The sequence below is a fragment of the Cotesia typhae genome, unplaced genomic scaffold, assembly GCF_013202065.1.
Source record: "Cotesia typhae breed Kobodo isofemale line unplaced genomic scaffold, CoteBio_Ctyphae scaffold_13, whole genome shotgun sequence".
Taxonomy (NCBI): Eukaryota; Metazoa; Arthropoda; class Insecta; order Hymenoptera; family Braconidae; genus Cotesia; species Cotesia typhae.
In genome coordinates this window covers 2,630,057-2,646,261 of record NW_027423774.1, presented here as the reverse complement: position 1 = coordinate 2,646,261, position 16,205 = coordinate 2,630,057, and the positions used below count along the sequence as shown (strand labels likewise).

Sequence of the window (16,205 nt, the reverse complement as noted above, 5' to 3'; positions counted from 1 at the left end):
AAGATATGACAATTTTGTTGTCCTATTTAATATAAATAATAGCCGTTGTGTTATTTTTTTTATTCTTCAAGTCCCTTGTAAAATAGAACAATAAAAAATAAATAAATAGTTTAAAAATCCTCATTTTTTTTTAATTTTTTGTCAAAAATCTACCTGTCATAATAAATTCATCCAACCCTTGGACATAAATTTGAATTTATCATGAACACGTAAAGGAAACACTATGTCCACGATTAAATCTCCATAATGTCAGAATGATATCATCATGAATTCTCAAATCATTGCATAAGATAAGATTGTCTACTACTATGCAAAGCCTAATTTCCATATTCCCAAAACAATTGTTGATATTGAGATAAACCAATCGCTAATTTTCCAATAGCGAGTTAAGTAGATTTGGACAAAAAGTGAGCACTTGGCAATGGCCTTGTAACAATAGCTTGATTGTAACAAGTCAGCAGTGTTAGTAAATGCTCAGGGTAGAATAATCCCGACAAGTGGACAAAAGTATGCAGTGAGGAGTCGGCGGAAGAAAGTTGTTGACCGCTTTTGTTTAGTTGAGGACGCTCTCGCAAGTGGTGCTCAAGTCTCTAGTTTCTATTCCGAAGTGTGCATTGAACGTAGAGATACAAGTGTTCCTTTCTAACAGCGCCTAGACGATTTTTGGTCTGCTGTTTGCTGAAGCATATCGTTGACCACCACCAAACATTCTGATCGGAGCCTGTTGATTACCCAATTAACGTCAAGAATGTAAACAATGGAGGATGCCTTAATTTACCGAGCTCTCGAATTTACTTTGAAATAATTCAATTTTGGCCTAACATACTTCGTGTTTGCCGGTAATACATTACACATTTTGTATGCAACATGCTACTCACTATATTCTACATGATCCACCACATTCATTACATCCCATCGGATAAATACTCTCCACATGTTAGATATGACACTAATAAACATCCCGACAGTGATTTTACGCAATAAAGCCTCTTGGCCGTTTTGTGAAATTGTAGATCCAAAATAGTTTATTGCATTACAGGTTATGTGGTCACCTAACCGAAATTCCATTGAATTACTTGCATTCTCCGCGTATGTCCAGCATGTATGTAAACATACCCACATTTACCTTAAAATTGTATTAACGCATGTTAACGGTCTGTATTGTCTTTGTTACCGGGCGCACAGATCAAACCACGGCATCAATACACAAGTAGCCTACTACTGATGCTGACACTGATATTGATCAGTTGATTAGTGATACTAATCAACCGCACAATCAATATGACCCTCATATCTTCAAGAGCCTCCATCTCTGGGTACGAGATGTATGTGCCTCTGAAGGAATAGTCTGTCAACTGGATCAGCCTTTTACACACCTCACATTATGTATCGATTACTTCTGATAAGGGGCTTACTAGGTTTAATTATGCTGAGAGTTTTATGGCAATGATTGACATTTGGAACCTTTGAAGGTTTCAGCACCATGCTCAGGATTTTCAATTATTGATGTGCCATGGACCATGGTGATTGACAATACTAATGAGAATGTAATTAGTGTTGCTTCATTTTCATTTAGTGCTGAACAACTTTACTAGAATATCCTTAACATATCGCAATCCAGCATAAACTCACAATAAATTCATCGAGAAAGCCAGTCAACTTTCTAAATGACGACTTTATCTGCTCAATTACGGTTGATAGAAAGATACATGAGCAAAAGCTAGATCCTTTGAAAGCCATATGTCTCTAGATCTATAATTTCTCTCTGTGACCAGCATAATTTCTCTAAAGACTAAGTTATCTTTGATTATAACCTACTTCAATATTTCAGAGGTTCAGTTGCAGTTATCGACTTAACATTTAAAATTCACTAGTTCAACATCTACGAACAGCAAGATTGCACGTAGTCACTTTTAAGACACAAGCGCTTGTTTCTTTGTTCGAATCCGTGTTAATTAAGCTTTAAAATAATTATTTTACGCAAGACTTCATTCATTACACTAATTTGATTTAATTAATCCACATTTGATGTGTGAATGTCCTTTTTGTCAGCGTACTAATGAAAATATGACAATTACCTTGTTAGATCTGACTAAAAGCAGCAAGGGTTAATTGTTTTTGTTTCACTTTAATGAGAATAATTTCTCTTGAATATTCGTAATTACTTTGAAAACTTTGATAAGGGAAATCTTATCTCGAAATGAGGTGTTCTAATGCTGCACTTTATGAAACAATATCAACAAGATACAGACAGACTGTAAGGTATCCCAACAAGATTCGTCGGATTTGTGACCTGTATCCCCAAATCTGAGGGTATATCCGCTCTAATGCCAAGGAACAATACCAGTCTCAAAACTATAGAGGCCGGACAATAGACACATTTACTCCTAGCTCTGGTCTACCCTAAAACCGTTAATAATCTAATAGTCTCGAATGGTTACAAATTGACTTCGATATCTAGAAACTTGGACCAGAAATAATCGTACAATTATCGCACTTTAGACAGTAAACAATGGAGAATTGATTGATTTTATCCCAGATTGAGATTTATTAAATGAAAACTGGGAACTAATGATTTAATCATTTGAATTCCTTTTAAATAAATATCAAAGGAGGATTTTTGTAGGAAAATATTATTTATGCCACACAGAGTTTAATTAGTTGGTTGGTGTAAATGAAGAGGGATAAAGTGGTGATATATAAAATTTAACCAAAGCAGCTAGACTGCAGCTAGAATTACTCTACAGAGTAAATTTAATAGCGTTGTTTGGAGTACGAAATTTTCAGTTCTAAACATATGAAAGAGTAGTATAATGTTCGACTAAAAATGGTTAGTTTTATAATTTAATAATTAGAACAATAATTATTTAATGAAAAACCTACTGGTTTGTTGGATTGACAAAAACTTGAATCAAGGAAATTATTGTTCATATCGCATAACATTATTTAGCGAAAAATTGACCAAAACAAAAATAAGAGAGTAACAAAAAGCAAATATTACCTTGGTGTAAACTCCAGCGCTGGACAGCTCGTTCTCAATAACCATGACGATGATGCCAAACATCCCCATCACGAGGGCGTAATCACTGATCCGTTTACGCTTCTCAAACAGTGCCTTCCGCCTGCCGAGTCGATAGCCCACGTTAGGTTTGTGTTTCGAACAAGGACCGATACTGCCGGAGGGCGCACCTTTCATCGGACCACCGCCAAGACCACGCTCATCCATAAAACGAGGGTACTCGGAGTGCACCCCGACCAAGGCAATACCGGCATCATCGCCTCCTGCTAGGACTCCACCACCGCTCCCGCAACCACTTCCTCCGCTACCTGGTGCTCCTCCGGCACCGCTGCTGCTTCTCATCGCCCCCGGGATCGAAAGAGTCGATACTGGTTTCCGCAGCTGAAAAACAAATCATAAATAAAAATAACTCGATCCATAATTCTCGCTTTTTGACTTTAATACTTTTTTTTTGTTTATGATTTTTATTTGGACTTTAAGCTGACTTAAAACTGTTATTTGATGGAAAAATCTTCATTAGTTGATCTAGAAATATACTATAATTCAGAGTGAATATTTTTTATTAGTAAATTAAATATTAATAATTATTTAATGAGTAAATTTTTCGAAAATTTCCTCAAAAATTTTATTAATTAATTTTAAGATACATAACAAAAATATTTACACTCAGAGAATACTCGGATTAAAAAAAAAATTACTCAGTAAAATACCGGATTCAAAATTATCCGTATAAATAGTCGAATAATATTGCACACAATCAAGTCGTACATTTGTTGTCTCCATAATTCTCTTAGTTGTAAAAAGTTAGGGCAAACAATTACCTCCGAAGGTCTCATATTAATAAAAACCAGATTCAATTAGAGGGTTTTGTAGGTAGAAATTATCAGAACGTCATTAGTGTAATTGATATTATAATTGTAATTATTAATATTATTATTATTAATATTGTAACGGCATAAGTATTAAATAAATCGGGTTAAATGGCAATTATAACTAGTTCAGAGGAAATACGGTTGCATAACTCGGTTTCTGAAAGTACGATATCACTATGTAATAAGTATATTACACTACATATTCACCCTAACTATAAATCTACAGAGAATAAATTATGTAACGGCGATGTATCTTGTAATTTTGACATTAATTTAATATAAAATTCAATAATGTAGGCTCACTCACTGAATTTACGTAATGCACTTATATTTACAAATATGATGATTTAATTATTCTTTTTTTTTTTTTTTTAAATAATTAATCTTGTTATTTACCTTTAGAGAGGAACCACTTTTAGATCGACGGACATTCATTGTAGAATTTAATTAAGCACTGTACGAGTAGTGAACGATTAACACGAGAGCTTGATGGACAATGTTCGAGAAATTTTGATTAGGATACGAATATTTTTCGATGACGTTCTTTTTCTTGGAATGTAAAAGTATTAAAATTATGGAATAAAGTATATGAGTAAATAAATTACAAGGAGTAAATTAAATTGTTGCGAAATATTTTTGGTTTGAAACATTTACAGTTATTAGTGATCAAACATAAGTTTAGAGTTGTTAAAAAAATGAATTAATAATTTTTTTTTTTTTTTTTTTTTTTAATAATAATAAATGTTTGTCTTGTTTTCCGATTAAAAAAAAAATCATTATTGGATCATGTGATTGAATAAAAAAATATTCACATGGCTTGACTAGTTTGAAATTAATCTAATTAAATTTTTTTTTCATACTTTTGTTTAAAAGAAAAAAAAATGAGTTGATAAAATTTCTAGATTTTTTTATGATGTTCGTACATTTTTAGAAACTAATGAGGAGACTCGTAGGTAATCAATTGTTTCCATTAATTCGTGGATTTTTAATGAGTAAAAGCCTCGGGGTATAATTTTAAAAAATAATTATATTAATCCTTGAAATAATTGAATATAAATTATTGTTATTATTATTATTATTGTGGACTTTTAAATGATTTGTGGAGTAATCAAATCAAATTTTAGCTAGCAGTTGTGAATAACTGGATATAAATGGAATCGAATTCATCAAATTAGTGCACGATGTAATTAATTTTGTGTAAATAAGTGAATTGTTAAGGGAATTGATATTACAACTGATTTAATTTCAAGATATGTGAGGTAGATTATTCAAATGAAATGATATACTTCTCCCGGCACACGCTATGCTATTATTGATTTATACTGTGTGTATGGTTGTAACCTGTATTTACCATTTATATTGTAATATTTACCTTTAGAACTATCACAAAAAGTCCATATAGTGCTGGCATATTTTTTTAATTGAAATCGTATATAAATATGCATATCAAGAAAATTTTATATTTTGTTTGAAAAATTCTCGAAATTCAGAGAAAAATTTTTAAATTAATTAATTTTTTTGGCATCTTAAAAGAGTCTTGGTTTGTGTCACGTTTAAGATCTTTAACAAACGATTTTTTTAATACTCTTTTAAGATAATTTTTTTCTACACGAGTGATAATATTAAATACTACTAACAATTATGATCAAAGCTGATAAATCATTCAGAATTTGGATATTCCCAAATGTGCCACAAAAAAAATAATTAGTGAATACAAGCGAAAGTCTACGTTGCGTGTACTGAAAAAAATATAGTTTATCATTTTATTTCAGTAATGTATGTGGCATATTGTCCTCGGGTGTATGGAAAAACATTCCAGTATCCTTTTTCTTTTTTTTTCAATTTTTCATAACATGCATTATTGAATTTAAATAGCAGTTTCATTTTTCACTCATTTATAATAAACTTATGGTTAGTTATTTTATAAAAAAAAAAAAAAAAAAAAAATAAAAATGTTTTTATGTTTGAATTGTTTTCACACATGTCGGAAGCAATCACATACTATCGTATAATAAAATAAAACGAGTTTTAATTTAAAAGTACAATTACCGAGTAGTTTAGTTGGGAGCATAGCTTAGCGAAGTTATTTGCGAGCCAGCTAACTGGAATTTCATCGCAATACATACACTACGATAATTTTATTTTTTTAAAAAATTAAATGTCGACGATTTTTCACATAATGCTATTTCCTAAGCCTTCATTTAAATGCTTAATATTTAAATGCTTAATAATTGTAAGCGACCGTTCCTTTTTTTCATACAACATTATGAATTTGATTTCTTCAAAAAATTACGGAATAAAACGAATCTTTGTTAATTTATCATAAGTTAGTCTATATTGTTATTGTTATTTCTATTTGACAGCTCAAAATAATAATAATAATAATAATAATAATAAACCTAATGATGTAAAGGTGGAAATGAATCAATTTTTTACGTTATGTTATGTTATTTAATTGTTATGATTAAATCATTCCTATTTATTTTATCCCTCAATAGTATAAATCTGTTTAGATATTTTAGAAGATGGATGATGAAACATCCGTGCAATCCAATTTTACCGCTTCTCACATTAATTTCCTCGAATTTACTTAAAAAACAAGAGGCTATTATTGATTGGATTGTTATAGAGAATTAAATAGAAACAAGAGACCAAAAGCGGATACAAAAAACAAAACGAAAATGGAATAAAGTGCGATTCGATATTCGGTGAACATTTTTCATGTCATCGTTTTTGACAATTATTTAAATTCATAAACATTTTATTGATCCTTGTTGACAGATTACTCAAATTCAATTATTTGCTGATATTTTTCTTAAATTTACTTAATTTTACATATTTTATACTGCAAACAATTGAGAGTGAATAAATTTTCTTGGCTCGATAAAATGTGACATTGTTTAAAGGTTTTGACTTAATTAGAGAAATTTTTTGTCTTTTTAACTTTGCCCGCTCAGAAATGAAAATTTTTATATTTTTAAATAACATTGATTAAAATTTTTTGACATAATCAGATAGTAAATATTCTTCATTGTAACGATTCCATTGTAGAGAGGCTTCGTCAGTTTCAGTTTAAAATAAACTTTGATAAAACTTTAGAAGGTTTGATTTAATTTTTCATTTGCTTTTCAATAGCTTCTTCGATTCTATTAATTTAATTTCAGAAAAGTATTTATTAAAAAATTTCCAAGCAATTTTAGATGAAAATTTTTTAACATTGAGAAAGATTGAAACCAACTGAGCTGAAATCTGTTTCAATGTATGCAGTTGCGTTCGTCTAATCATAAGATAAGTCGCCATGAAGATAAAGATAGAACTAATATAAAGATGAATAAAGAAAGAGAAAGAAAAAACAAATGAAATGAGTAACATAACCGTAGGAGATTCTCGTGTCTGTTTGTGATGGTCTAGATGAGGAAAATTGCTCGGCTCTTTCCTGGAGTAGTGAAAACCACGACGAAACAAAATCTCAGGAAATGGTTAATTTTTTTTTTTTTAACCATTTCTGCTATTGTTGTCGTTTTCATTATTATCATTATTATTTTTAAGATTTTTTACTTATTTTCTCTATGCGTATGACGTTCCATTATTGTCTAACCCATATCTCTTAAACTTTTTATCATCAAATTTATCAAATACTCTTGGACAAACTGCTTTTATGCCTGTCTATGCGGACCGAAGTGGGCGAATTAATTCTTAAAACGAAATCAGATAATTATATTGATTTTACAAGGGGAGTATTACATTTTATGTCTTTGAATTTATTACATTTTTTAAGTATTCAAATTTAGTTTTTCATCTCAACTTTTATGACTAAAATAAACATTAATTATAAATTAAAAAATAAAATACAAAGTACACTATGAAAAAAGCTATTCTATCCCAGATACAAATTTTTGATAAAAGAAAATTATTTTTAAGAGAATTGATTCCCATACAAAGTTCGAAAACCGGCCCTCGGATGGTCCATCGACGGGCAAAGGATACTGATTGACTGATTGACGGCCGATCATTGGCGACTTTTAATGGCCCACGGACGGCTGAATGTCCAAATGATAACAACGGCCCATTAACGGCAGTTGATTATCGGCCGATTGTAAAAAAAGTTATCGGGCCGTTAATGGCTTATCATCGGCTGAGTATGTTAAAATAAAAAAAAAAAAAACTAAAAATTTAGCCGATATGCTGTAGAATTTTTTATTCCTATAATCGTATTGGCGTTATGAAGTCAAGTAGTAGAAGATGTAGCACAGGAGCGTCGATCCTAGTCGGATATTCCGAAAAAATTTTAAAGGTTAAGTCGAAGTGGGAATCGAACCTGGTTCGTCTGCGTGAAAGTCTCGATCATTACCGGCTGCGCTGCATGCTGGAATCTAACTGAAAAATTCTACTTAGCTATTTGAATGATTGAAATATATTTTATTACTGCATATAGAGATTATGAAATTTATTAGTACTTAATTTTGTCGATTTTTGTATAAAGTTTTTAAATGTCTGAAGACGATTATTTTTTTTCATTCTAAATTTAATTTGCACCAAACCTATTTAGGCTAATCCCTTATTAGAAAAAGAGATTCAAAAAGATTACCTCAATGTAAAGTGTATATCTATGTAGTAGTAAAAATAAAATCTTTTTCAATTTTTTCAAACAATTTTAATCTTTTTAAATCTCTTTTTCTAATAAGGGACAGTTGATCCTTCCAATAGTTATATGTTTGTTTCAAAAATTATGCCATCCTTTTCTCAAGTCAAACTTCGAAGTCACATTTTCAATTTTTATTGTCTTGTTTTATTTGCTCATTATTTTTGTTTAGATCTACGATAATCTTGTATAAAAGTTTATATATTTTTTTTTATTTATTTATATAAGTTTATATATAACTTCTATTTGGATCAATAATAATCTCAAATAAACATTACAATATCTTTTTAATTTTTTAAATATTATACTTCGCGTAATGCATCTCCGAAAACCCAAATTTGTGTTATTATAAAATAACAAATTGGCCAAGAACAGCCAGACTTTGGGCGATAAATGGATATTAATTGCAAAACATTAATGTCCGCAATAGACGGCGACCAGCGTTTAACCAAGTATGGCCCGTTGACATATCCCTATAACTGGCCAATCGTTGGCTGCCAGATATCGGCCGATGGTTGGGATTGTTTCCATTAACGGCAACTTTGTATGGGTTGTTTTGATTTAAAAAATATTTAAGACTCCGGAATATTAATGATAAAAAAGAGTGTAAAAAAATTTTTTTTGTTCCAATCACACTGAGAATATTAAAAATGTGGAAGTTTGCTAAAAAAATAAATGACATTTTTTTAAGATACGCCCTCAAGAAAATAAAGCTTTGAAGCCAAAAAGGCGTCTATAAAAATAAATTTAACTAAATATTTATAGCCAAAAAGTCAAAAATTTTAATTCTTCAATTTGAAAATTTTTGGAATTCTTGTTTGAAAACAATAAAGTTTTTTATTGAGTTTGTGAAATTTTTAAATGAAAAATTTTTCTACTTTATCATCAATTTTTTTCTTTTTTGATACGCGAATGAATTTTTTGAATTAATTTCGACTGAATATCTCGAAGAATACAATAAGGATTTTTTTTATCAGTTTACCGCAATTGCAATTGATTTTTCATTTTCTTTTTTTTATGGTTGCATTTTCTGATTACGGAGTGAAATATCAGAGTCGAAGTTCGGAAAATGGATGTGATTCATGTTATAGAGGAAAAAAAAAAAAAAAAACGAAGTGCAAAATTATTCATGATATTGGATCGACATCATGGAAAATATTAAAATAAAAAATATGAAGAGATTATCCGTAGTCATGGCCACTGAGGAGTAATCTGGTGGCTTTTATGTACGTTTTCTTATTCTTCTTATATCAGTCCTATCCTTGATATGTTACTTTTTTTTTTTTTTACGAATCCGAACAAGATTCTATCAATTGTTGTCGCAAAATTAATCATCGCGTCGATATTATTTTCTTTTTTTCATAAAAGTGACGTATTAATTTTTTTTATCATATAAAATGACGGTTGAATTTTTTTAGCCATTTATTTTTTTCACCCTGTCATTGGCATTTAATTATTTATGTATTTATTAATTTGAGGATAATTGATTGCAATGTTATTTCAGTTTTCGCGGTTTCACCGCTCAAAATATTGTAACACGACATCGTTATTCCTTTATCGTAAAAATAATTTATTACAGGATTTTAAAATATCTGAATTGTAAAGCTACTTTTCATCAGCGGCGGATATGGCGCTTGTCATATGACAGCAAATCCTGATATCAACAATCCGACCGCATGATATACACGCTCAAATGCTCACTCATCTGTTTAATCTTCTATAAATAAATTAAACTCCTGATAAAAAAAAAAAGATATTTTGTTTTAGTAAAAGATAACAATAATCGCCTCTATTGTGAATTTTTGATAATTAATTTTAGAATAAACGAATTTTTTATCGAGACTGTCAGAATGAAACAGCCAAAAATCAATAAACGTCACAAGTTTAATGAAAGACTATTGATTACTTTTTGTTTTTACTTCTATAACTGAATTATTTTGTTATTTGTAGTTCCTACACTGTAAAAACAAAAAAAAAAGTAGACTTACGGAGTACAGTTTTGAAAAATTAATTTTTTATAAAAAAAAATTATTCTATAAAATTAATTATAAATAAAAATTTTCGACTCATTTTTAATGATGTAGAAAATAACAAAAATCTGAGGATTGTTGGTATTCTTAAAAGTCGGTATGTCTTGAATCGATTTTACCACGATAAAGAAATTGTTGAGTGAATATATTGAATTATATTTGAAAATAGTCAAAAGCTATGTTGAATTCTTAAAATTCTTGAATTGCCAATTTGTTTTCTTTATCATTTTTGTTTGTTTGATTACGTTTGTAAATTTTTTAAATGAATTCGAACTGAATGCTTCAAAGCATAAGAATAAACTTTCGAAGAGAGTATTTTTCTTAAATTGAACAATTTTTTTTCAGTGTGCATTTTTTACAATTTAGGAATTTAAATAATAAAAAAATTCCACAATACTGTTTTAATACGTTCTATCATGAAGTATAATAAAAAAAAAGTTATTTATTTTTCTTATATTTTTATTAAGAATTCACTTTATTAAATTTTTCAAAGCATACGCGAAAAAAAAAACTGAAGGAAAAATTACAAATATCACATAGTAATCCAGGATTAGATTTTAATATCTACTTTCAAAATGTAAAATTATAAAAGTGAAGATATTAACTTTAAATGTCTTATGCCGGATTAAGATGTGACAATTTTTGCAACAATTTTTGTTTCTAAGCACAGTCTTGGCTTGAATCCCGAAATTTTTATAAAAATAAATCAAAATTATTGTATTGTTTGTAGGACACTGTGATTGTTGCCTTTTCGGCAATTATTAAAAAATAATAGAATAACCGTATGAAAATTGCTATTACTCAATTTTTTTAGAACAAAAATAAAAAATAAATTGTTGAATAACGGCTTGCAGGTTTTAGCTTCTGCTGTACGATGTATGTACAAATAGTATAACGAAAAAAAAAAAAAAAAATGTGATGTAAATAAAAATTCAGCGCGAAAAAAAACATGACAAACATAAGATTTGCATTCAAAGTGTTGTATAAAAAAATTTGAAAACAATTGGTCGTTTTTAGTACATGTTTTGACAATTAACTTGTTCAATCATGAAACAACGACATTCTCACTATGAAAATCAATAAACGATGAGGGAATACACAAATTGACGGAATGAGCATGATAGAGTGAATGAAAAGGAAGGGAGAATGCCGGCGGGGGTGCAGTAGAAGCTTATGGGGGCGACACAAAACAGCCAGGGAAGAGAAGAGAAGAGAAGAGATGTCCCATATATATATATATATATATATATATATATATATATATATATATATATATATATATATGGATAGAATAGTGCAGTAAAATTTCAGTGATAGTTTAGTGAAGGCGTATATGTACATAAATGTTCGTATCGGCTTTATATGTAGAGAACATTGTGAAACGCATAGGTGAAGAGACACAAGAGCGCGTTGATTGCAGAATCTGAATTTTCACCAAGGGAGTTTAGAATCCAGCATCAGCCAAACGATTAAATCTATTCTCGTAGGTTGGCAAAATTTTAATCGATCAAAATTCAAGAAATAAAATAAAACTAACGCACGTTTAATTAAGCAAATAAAAGCGTTCTCAATCAGATACAATCAAAGAGGAGGAGCTCTTTTTGAATAAAATTGGGCTGCTAGTTTTGATAATAGTGTGTGCACGCGCGCGCGCGCGTGTGTGTGTGTGTGTGTGTGTGTGTGTGCATTGACATCGAAATAATTGCCGAGGGCAGTAAATTCTCAGTCGCGAAATAGTTTTCTTTGGAAATAGATGATTAATGTATATCTTATTTGTTTAATGCCAATTACTCAGAGAAGTTTATGTTAGCAGTAACCACTTCCTGACTTTAAGCTGTATTGGGTTCGTTTAAGAGCAAATAAATTAAGCGCCGGAAATACTAATTTAGAGGGAAGTTTTGGTAAAACATGATTAATAATTAGTTAAAAAAAAAAAAATATTGAGATTCAATGTTCTTACACTTTTTATTTCTATTGAGGTCTGAAACATTAAATGCTTTTTGAGTTTTTTTTTTTTTTTTTAGAAAATCAAAAATTGTAAATTATTATTATTATCATTATTATTGGAAAATTTCACCAGTTTTTTTTAGTTAGTGATTTTCAGTTTTGAAAAAAATGTAGGATTATCAAAAAATGAAGATTTGCCATATCATGTTCTTCATGAAAATTGTACTTTGTGTACTCGATATTGATTATCATATTTCACCCCCTGTATTACGTTTCAGAGAGTTTTATTTTTATTTTACCAGGAAATTTTTTGCGTGTAACTACGCTGTGAATCAATATTGGCGAAATTTCGTTAGCATACTCGATATTAAAAAATTTTCATTCGATGTATATCCCTTTAATAAATATAAACTAAGAGAAATAGTTTTCTTCATCAAACACATTCACATAATAACAAAGTACAAAAAAAAAAAAATGTGAGACCAAAGGTATTAAAATTTTAAAAATAAATTAATGTAAAATAATTGAAAATTGTACATGAAATGTTCATGATTAAAATATGATTAAAATAAGGGGCATGTAATAAAAAATATAAGCATATGTTGCATGCATGTACGTAAACGTGCAATGAACATATGAGTGTACGTATACATACTTAAAGTTAAAAAGAAACAAAAGTAAAAGAAAGATAAAAAGCGAGACAGTTCAATTTTAGTCGTTTGTTGTTTCCTACACTGCCCATGGGGTATCCCCTTGATTAAAGACTCGCGTCGCTTTGGTATTTGTAATTACCAGGTTTGTGTTACTTGTACTTCTTGAAAAGCTCCCCTTTGCGTCGTATTACTTGTTCATTCTCATTTTAATTCATTCATTTCTCTCAATTTCTTTTTTTTTTTTTATATTTACTTCACTTTCATTCAATTCAAATTTATTATTCAATTTTTATTTTTACTTTTTACTCACGATACGTCTATCATAAATTTTTATTGAAGTAAAAAAACTTATTTAAGTACCGGCGAATATAAATATTAAATAACCAACAGAGGAATTAATAATGAATTTTTTGTTAGAAATATCGGGAGCGCGTTGAAGCATTTCAATGAATTTTCAAGAGAAAATTAATTTACCTTATTTCTTTTATTGAATTCATTTTTGCATGAATATTTTGAACTAAATATTTTACTAATTTAATTTTTGACTGATTATTAATTGGATAAATTTAGTAAATGAGGTTGTTTGGATAAAATCAATGTGAACAAATATTAACGAAGGTTGATTGTTACTCACAAATAGTTTGGTTTAATATTTACAAATATTCCCCGGAGATAAACAGAAATATTTCGGATTATTTTGCTGTCATTAATTTAATTTCAAAAGTTAGTAATGGTTTGAATTATTCAGAAGCTTTGATTCCATCAAAACTTCTGGCAAATAATAATTATGAAATATAATAATTTTGTTATAGAACAATTAAAGAAGTGATGTAATTATTTAAATAATTAATTCATGGACATTGCTATTTAAACTAGAATAATTGAAGTTGGGATAACAAGAAGAGATATTAATGAAGTACAAGACGTTTTTTTTGTACTTCAGAGTCTTCATAAAAAAAGGTAATGAATATTAAAGGTTCATTATTTGCTGTAATTACATTTACGTAGGAAAATTGAATTATTATAAGGCCAAATTTTGCATTGGAAAATAAATTAATAAAATTTTTTTAACTTCATTTTGTTTATTTCTAAAAATTCACGGTCTATTATCCTTCGAAGATCCTGAAATTTTTGACCCATTAATAAGCCACCCAGATTTTTGATGCGCATATCAAATAAACATTTTGTCATACAACTGTCATTGCACATAACACATGCCATCTAAAGCTCGGTTACATCAAAAACATATAAAAGGAAATAAAATGAGCTTGGAATATTTTTTTATTCTATACATTTTTGACAATCACGTGACACTGTAATCGTGCTTAAAAGAATTGAGGTCAACACAAAAGTATCACGATATTTTAGTTTTACAATATATAACATATATAGAAACCGCTAGACTGGTTTAACCTACTGGATTTTATTTTCTTTATTTCCGTTCACTCTATGTTATCGTTTTTTTTTATTTTATTTAGTTTATTCCTTAAGACAACGGAAATTTAATCTTTATTATTTTGGCAATACAATCGCTTCTGGAACGAATCGATCCTTTAAAGTTAACAGAACAGGAAGAGGCTGGACTAAATGGACTAGCCAAGAGCTACTACCAAGAAATTTCAACTCTCTGTGCTCGGATTTTGATTTAAAATTTATAATATAAAGTCGATTTATTTCAATAATTAAGTGCATTATAAATAATTTTAAAGGATCAATAGATTATTTAGAATCGCGTAAACCAAGCGCAAAGCGGGTGTGCTTTATTATCACTGAAGATTTAGTAGAGTATGCTCATCTTAAATCATCTACCACTTTGTACGCTACTAACAAATTCTAAGTACTTTTATATTGAGAGGTATTTGATTTATAAACTGAAAATCGATTTAAGAGAGATTTTTTGAAAAATTTTGCCGCTTTCTTAGGTTGCGCTCTTACTGCACACCTTACAACGCGAAGCGTTTGAAGTTTTGTTTTAGTCTCAGCTTGTCAAGGTTAATTTGATTGATGTTGTTAATTATTTTCATTATGGAACTAAATAAGACCCCAAGACATATTTCTTTGACTCAAAAAACTTTCTTATTAAAAAGTTTTTTTTTTTTTTTTTTTTTTCTAAATACGAGTGTCAGGTTGATTAAAAATTTTTTTCCGTATATATAAATATTCTTTAAGATATCGATTGACAAATAAGTAATAAAAGAAGTATATACCTATTTGTAACGACTAGATATCTGAATACTCCCAGCACCCAACTTAAAAAAAAATAATAATAACAAAACTGTTTTCTCTGTGGTTTATTAAATATTTTTTCCATTCTTTTTATTAACTTGGTTCATTGCTGATAATAACAAGCTGTTTTATAATGTTAATAATCCATTTTCGTTATTTTCATTTTTTATAACAATTTTTGTATTAGTATAAATTTTTCGTCTCCAATATTATAAGATTTATGCTACCCTCATGTCTAGCATACTTTTTGTTTAGTTCATCATTTTTTAGCTTACCATAACTTATGTATCTTGCTTTAATACTATAATATAAAATTCATGACTGAGTTGAAGTTGGTTAGTATCGAAATATATCGAAATATCGAAAAAATATGGTCCCCGATTCCTTATTGGTCGAAATTAAGGCGCGCGTATGCGCGCAATTTGAATTCCTAGTACCTTCTAAACTTAGTGTTGTACGATTGTAAATTCAAGCGGTAATGAGATTCGGGTTCGTTTTATTTTACAACTTGATCCTCTACTCCAAAGTCTTCTAATCCTTCTATTGTAAAATATTTTTTCCCAAAACGCATTTGTTTTTAATTGTTTTATTGCTTTGGTTTTTTCCTCGGTTTGGAGTATTAGTCATTTGTACATCTGTACATCATATTGGCATCTAGTTATCTAAGTCCTTTCTCTCTCTCGATATTTTCTTTTTTGCTTGAGTCCTTACTTGTACACCCACTTTTCCTAAATTACCAATCAAGGGTCTTGTATATCTTTTACTCCACCCTTTACCCCTAGAAGATCTTAGCAGTACGAAAAATTTGGAACTTGT

The 16,205-nt window shown here is 29.3% G+C and overlaps 1 protein-coding gene across 1 annotated transcript in view; it reads right to left on the bottom strand.

The window, feature by feature from the left end:
* The window catches only part of Sk (small conductance calcium-activated potassium channel), a 39,784-nt gene extending 35,367 nt beyond the window's left edge, over positions 1-4,417 (bottom strand). The window contains exons 1-2 of the mRNA XM_074254246.1: positions 4,288-4,417; positions 3,002-3,400 (exon numbers count right to left, since the gene is read on the bottom strand). Of these exons, the coding sequence (XP_074110347.1) occupies positions 3,002-3,400; positions 4,288-4,326 (438 nt within the window). The 5' untranslated portion in view covers positions 4,327-4,417. The remainder of the gene's footprint in view (positions 1-3,001; positions 3,401-4,287) is intronic.
* Between the last annotated feature and the right edge of the window lie 11,788 nt (positions 4,418-16,205).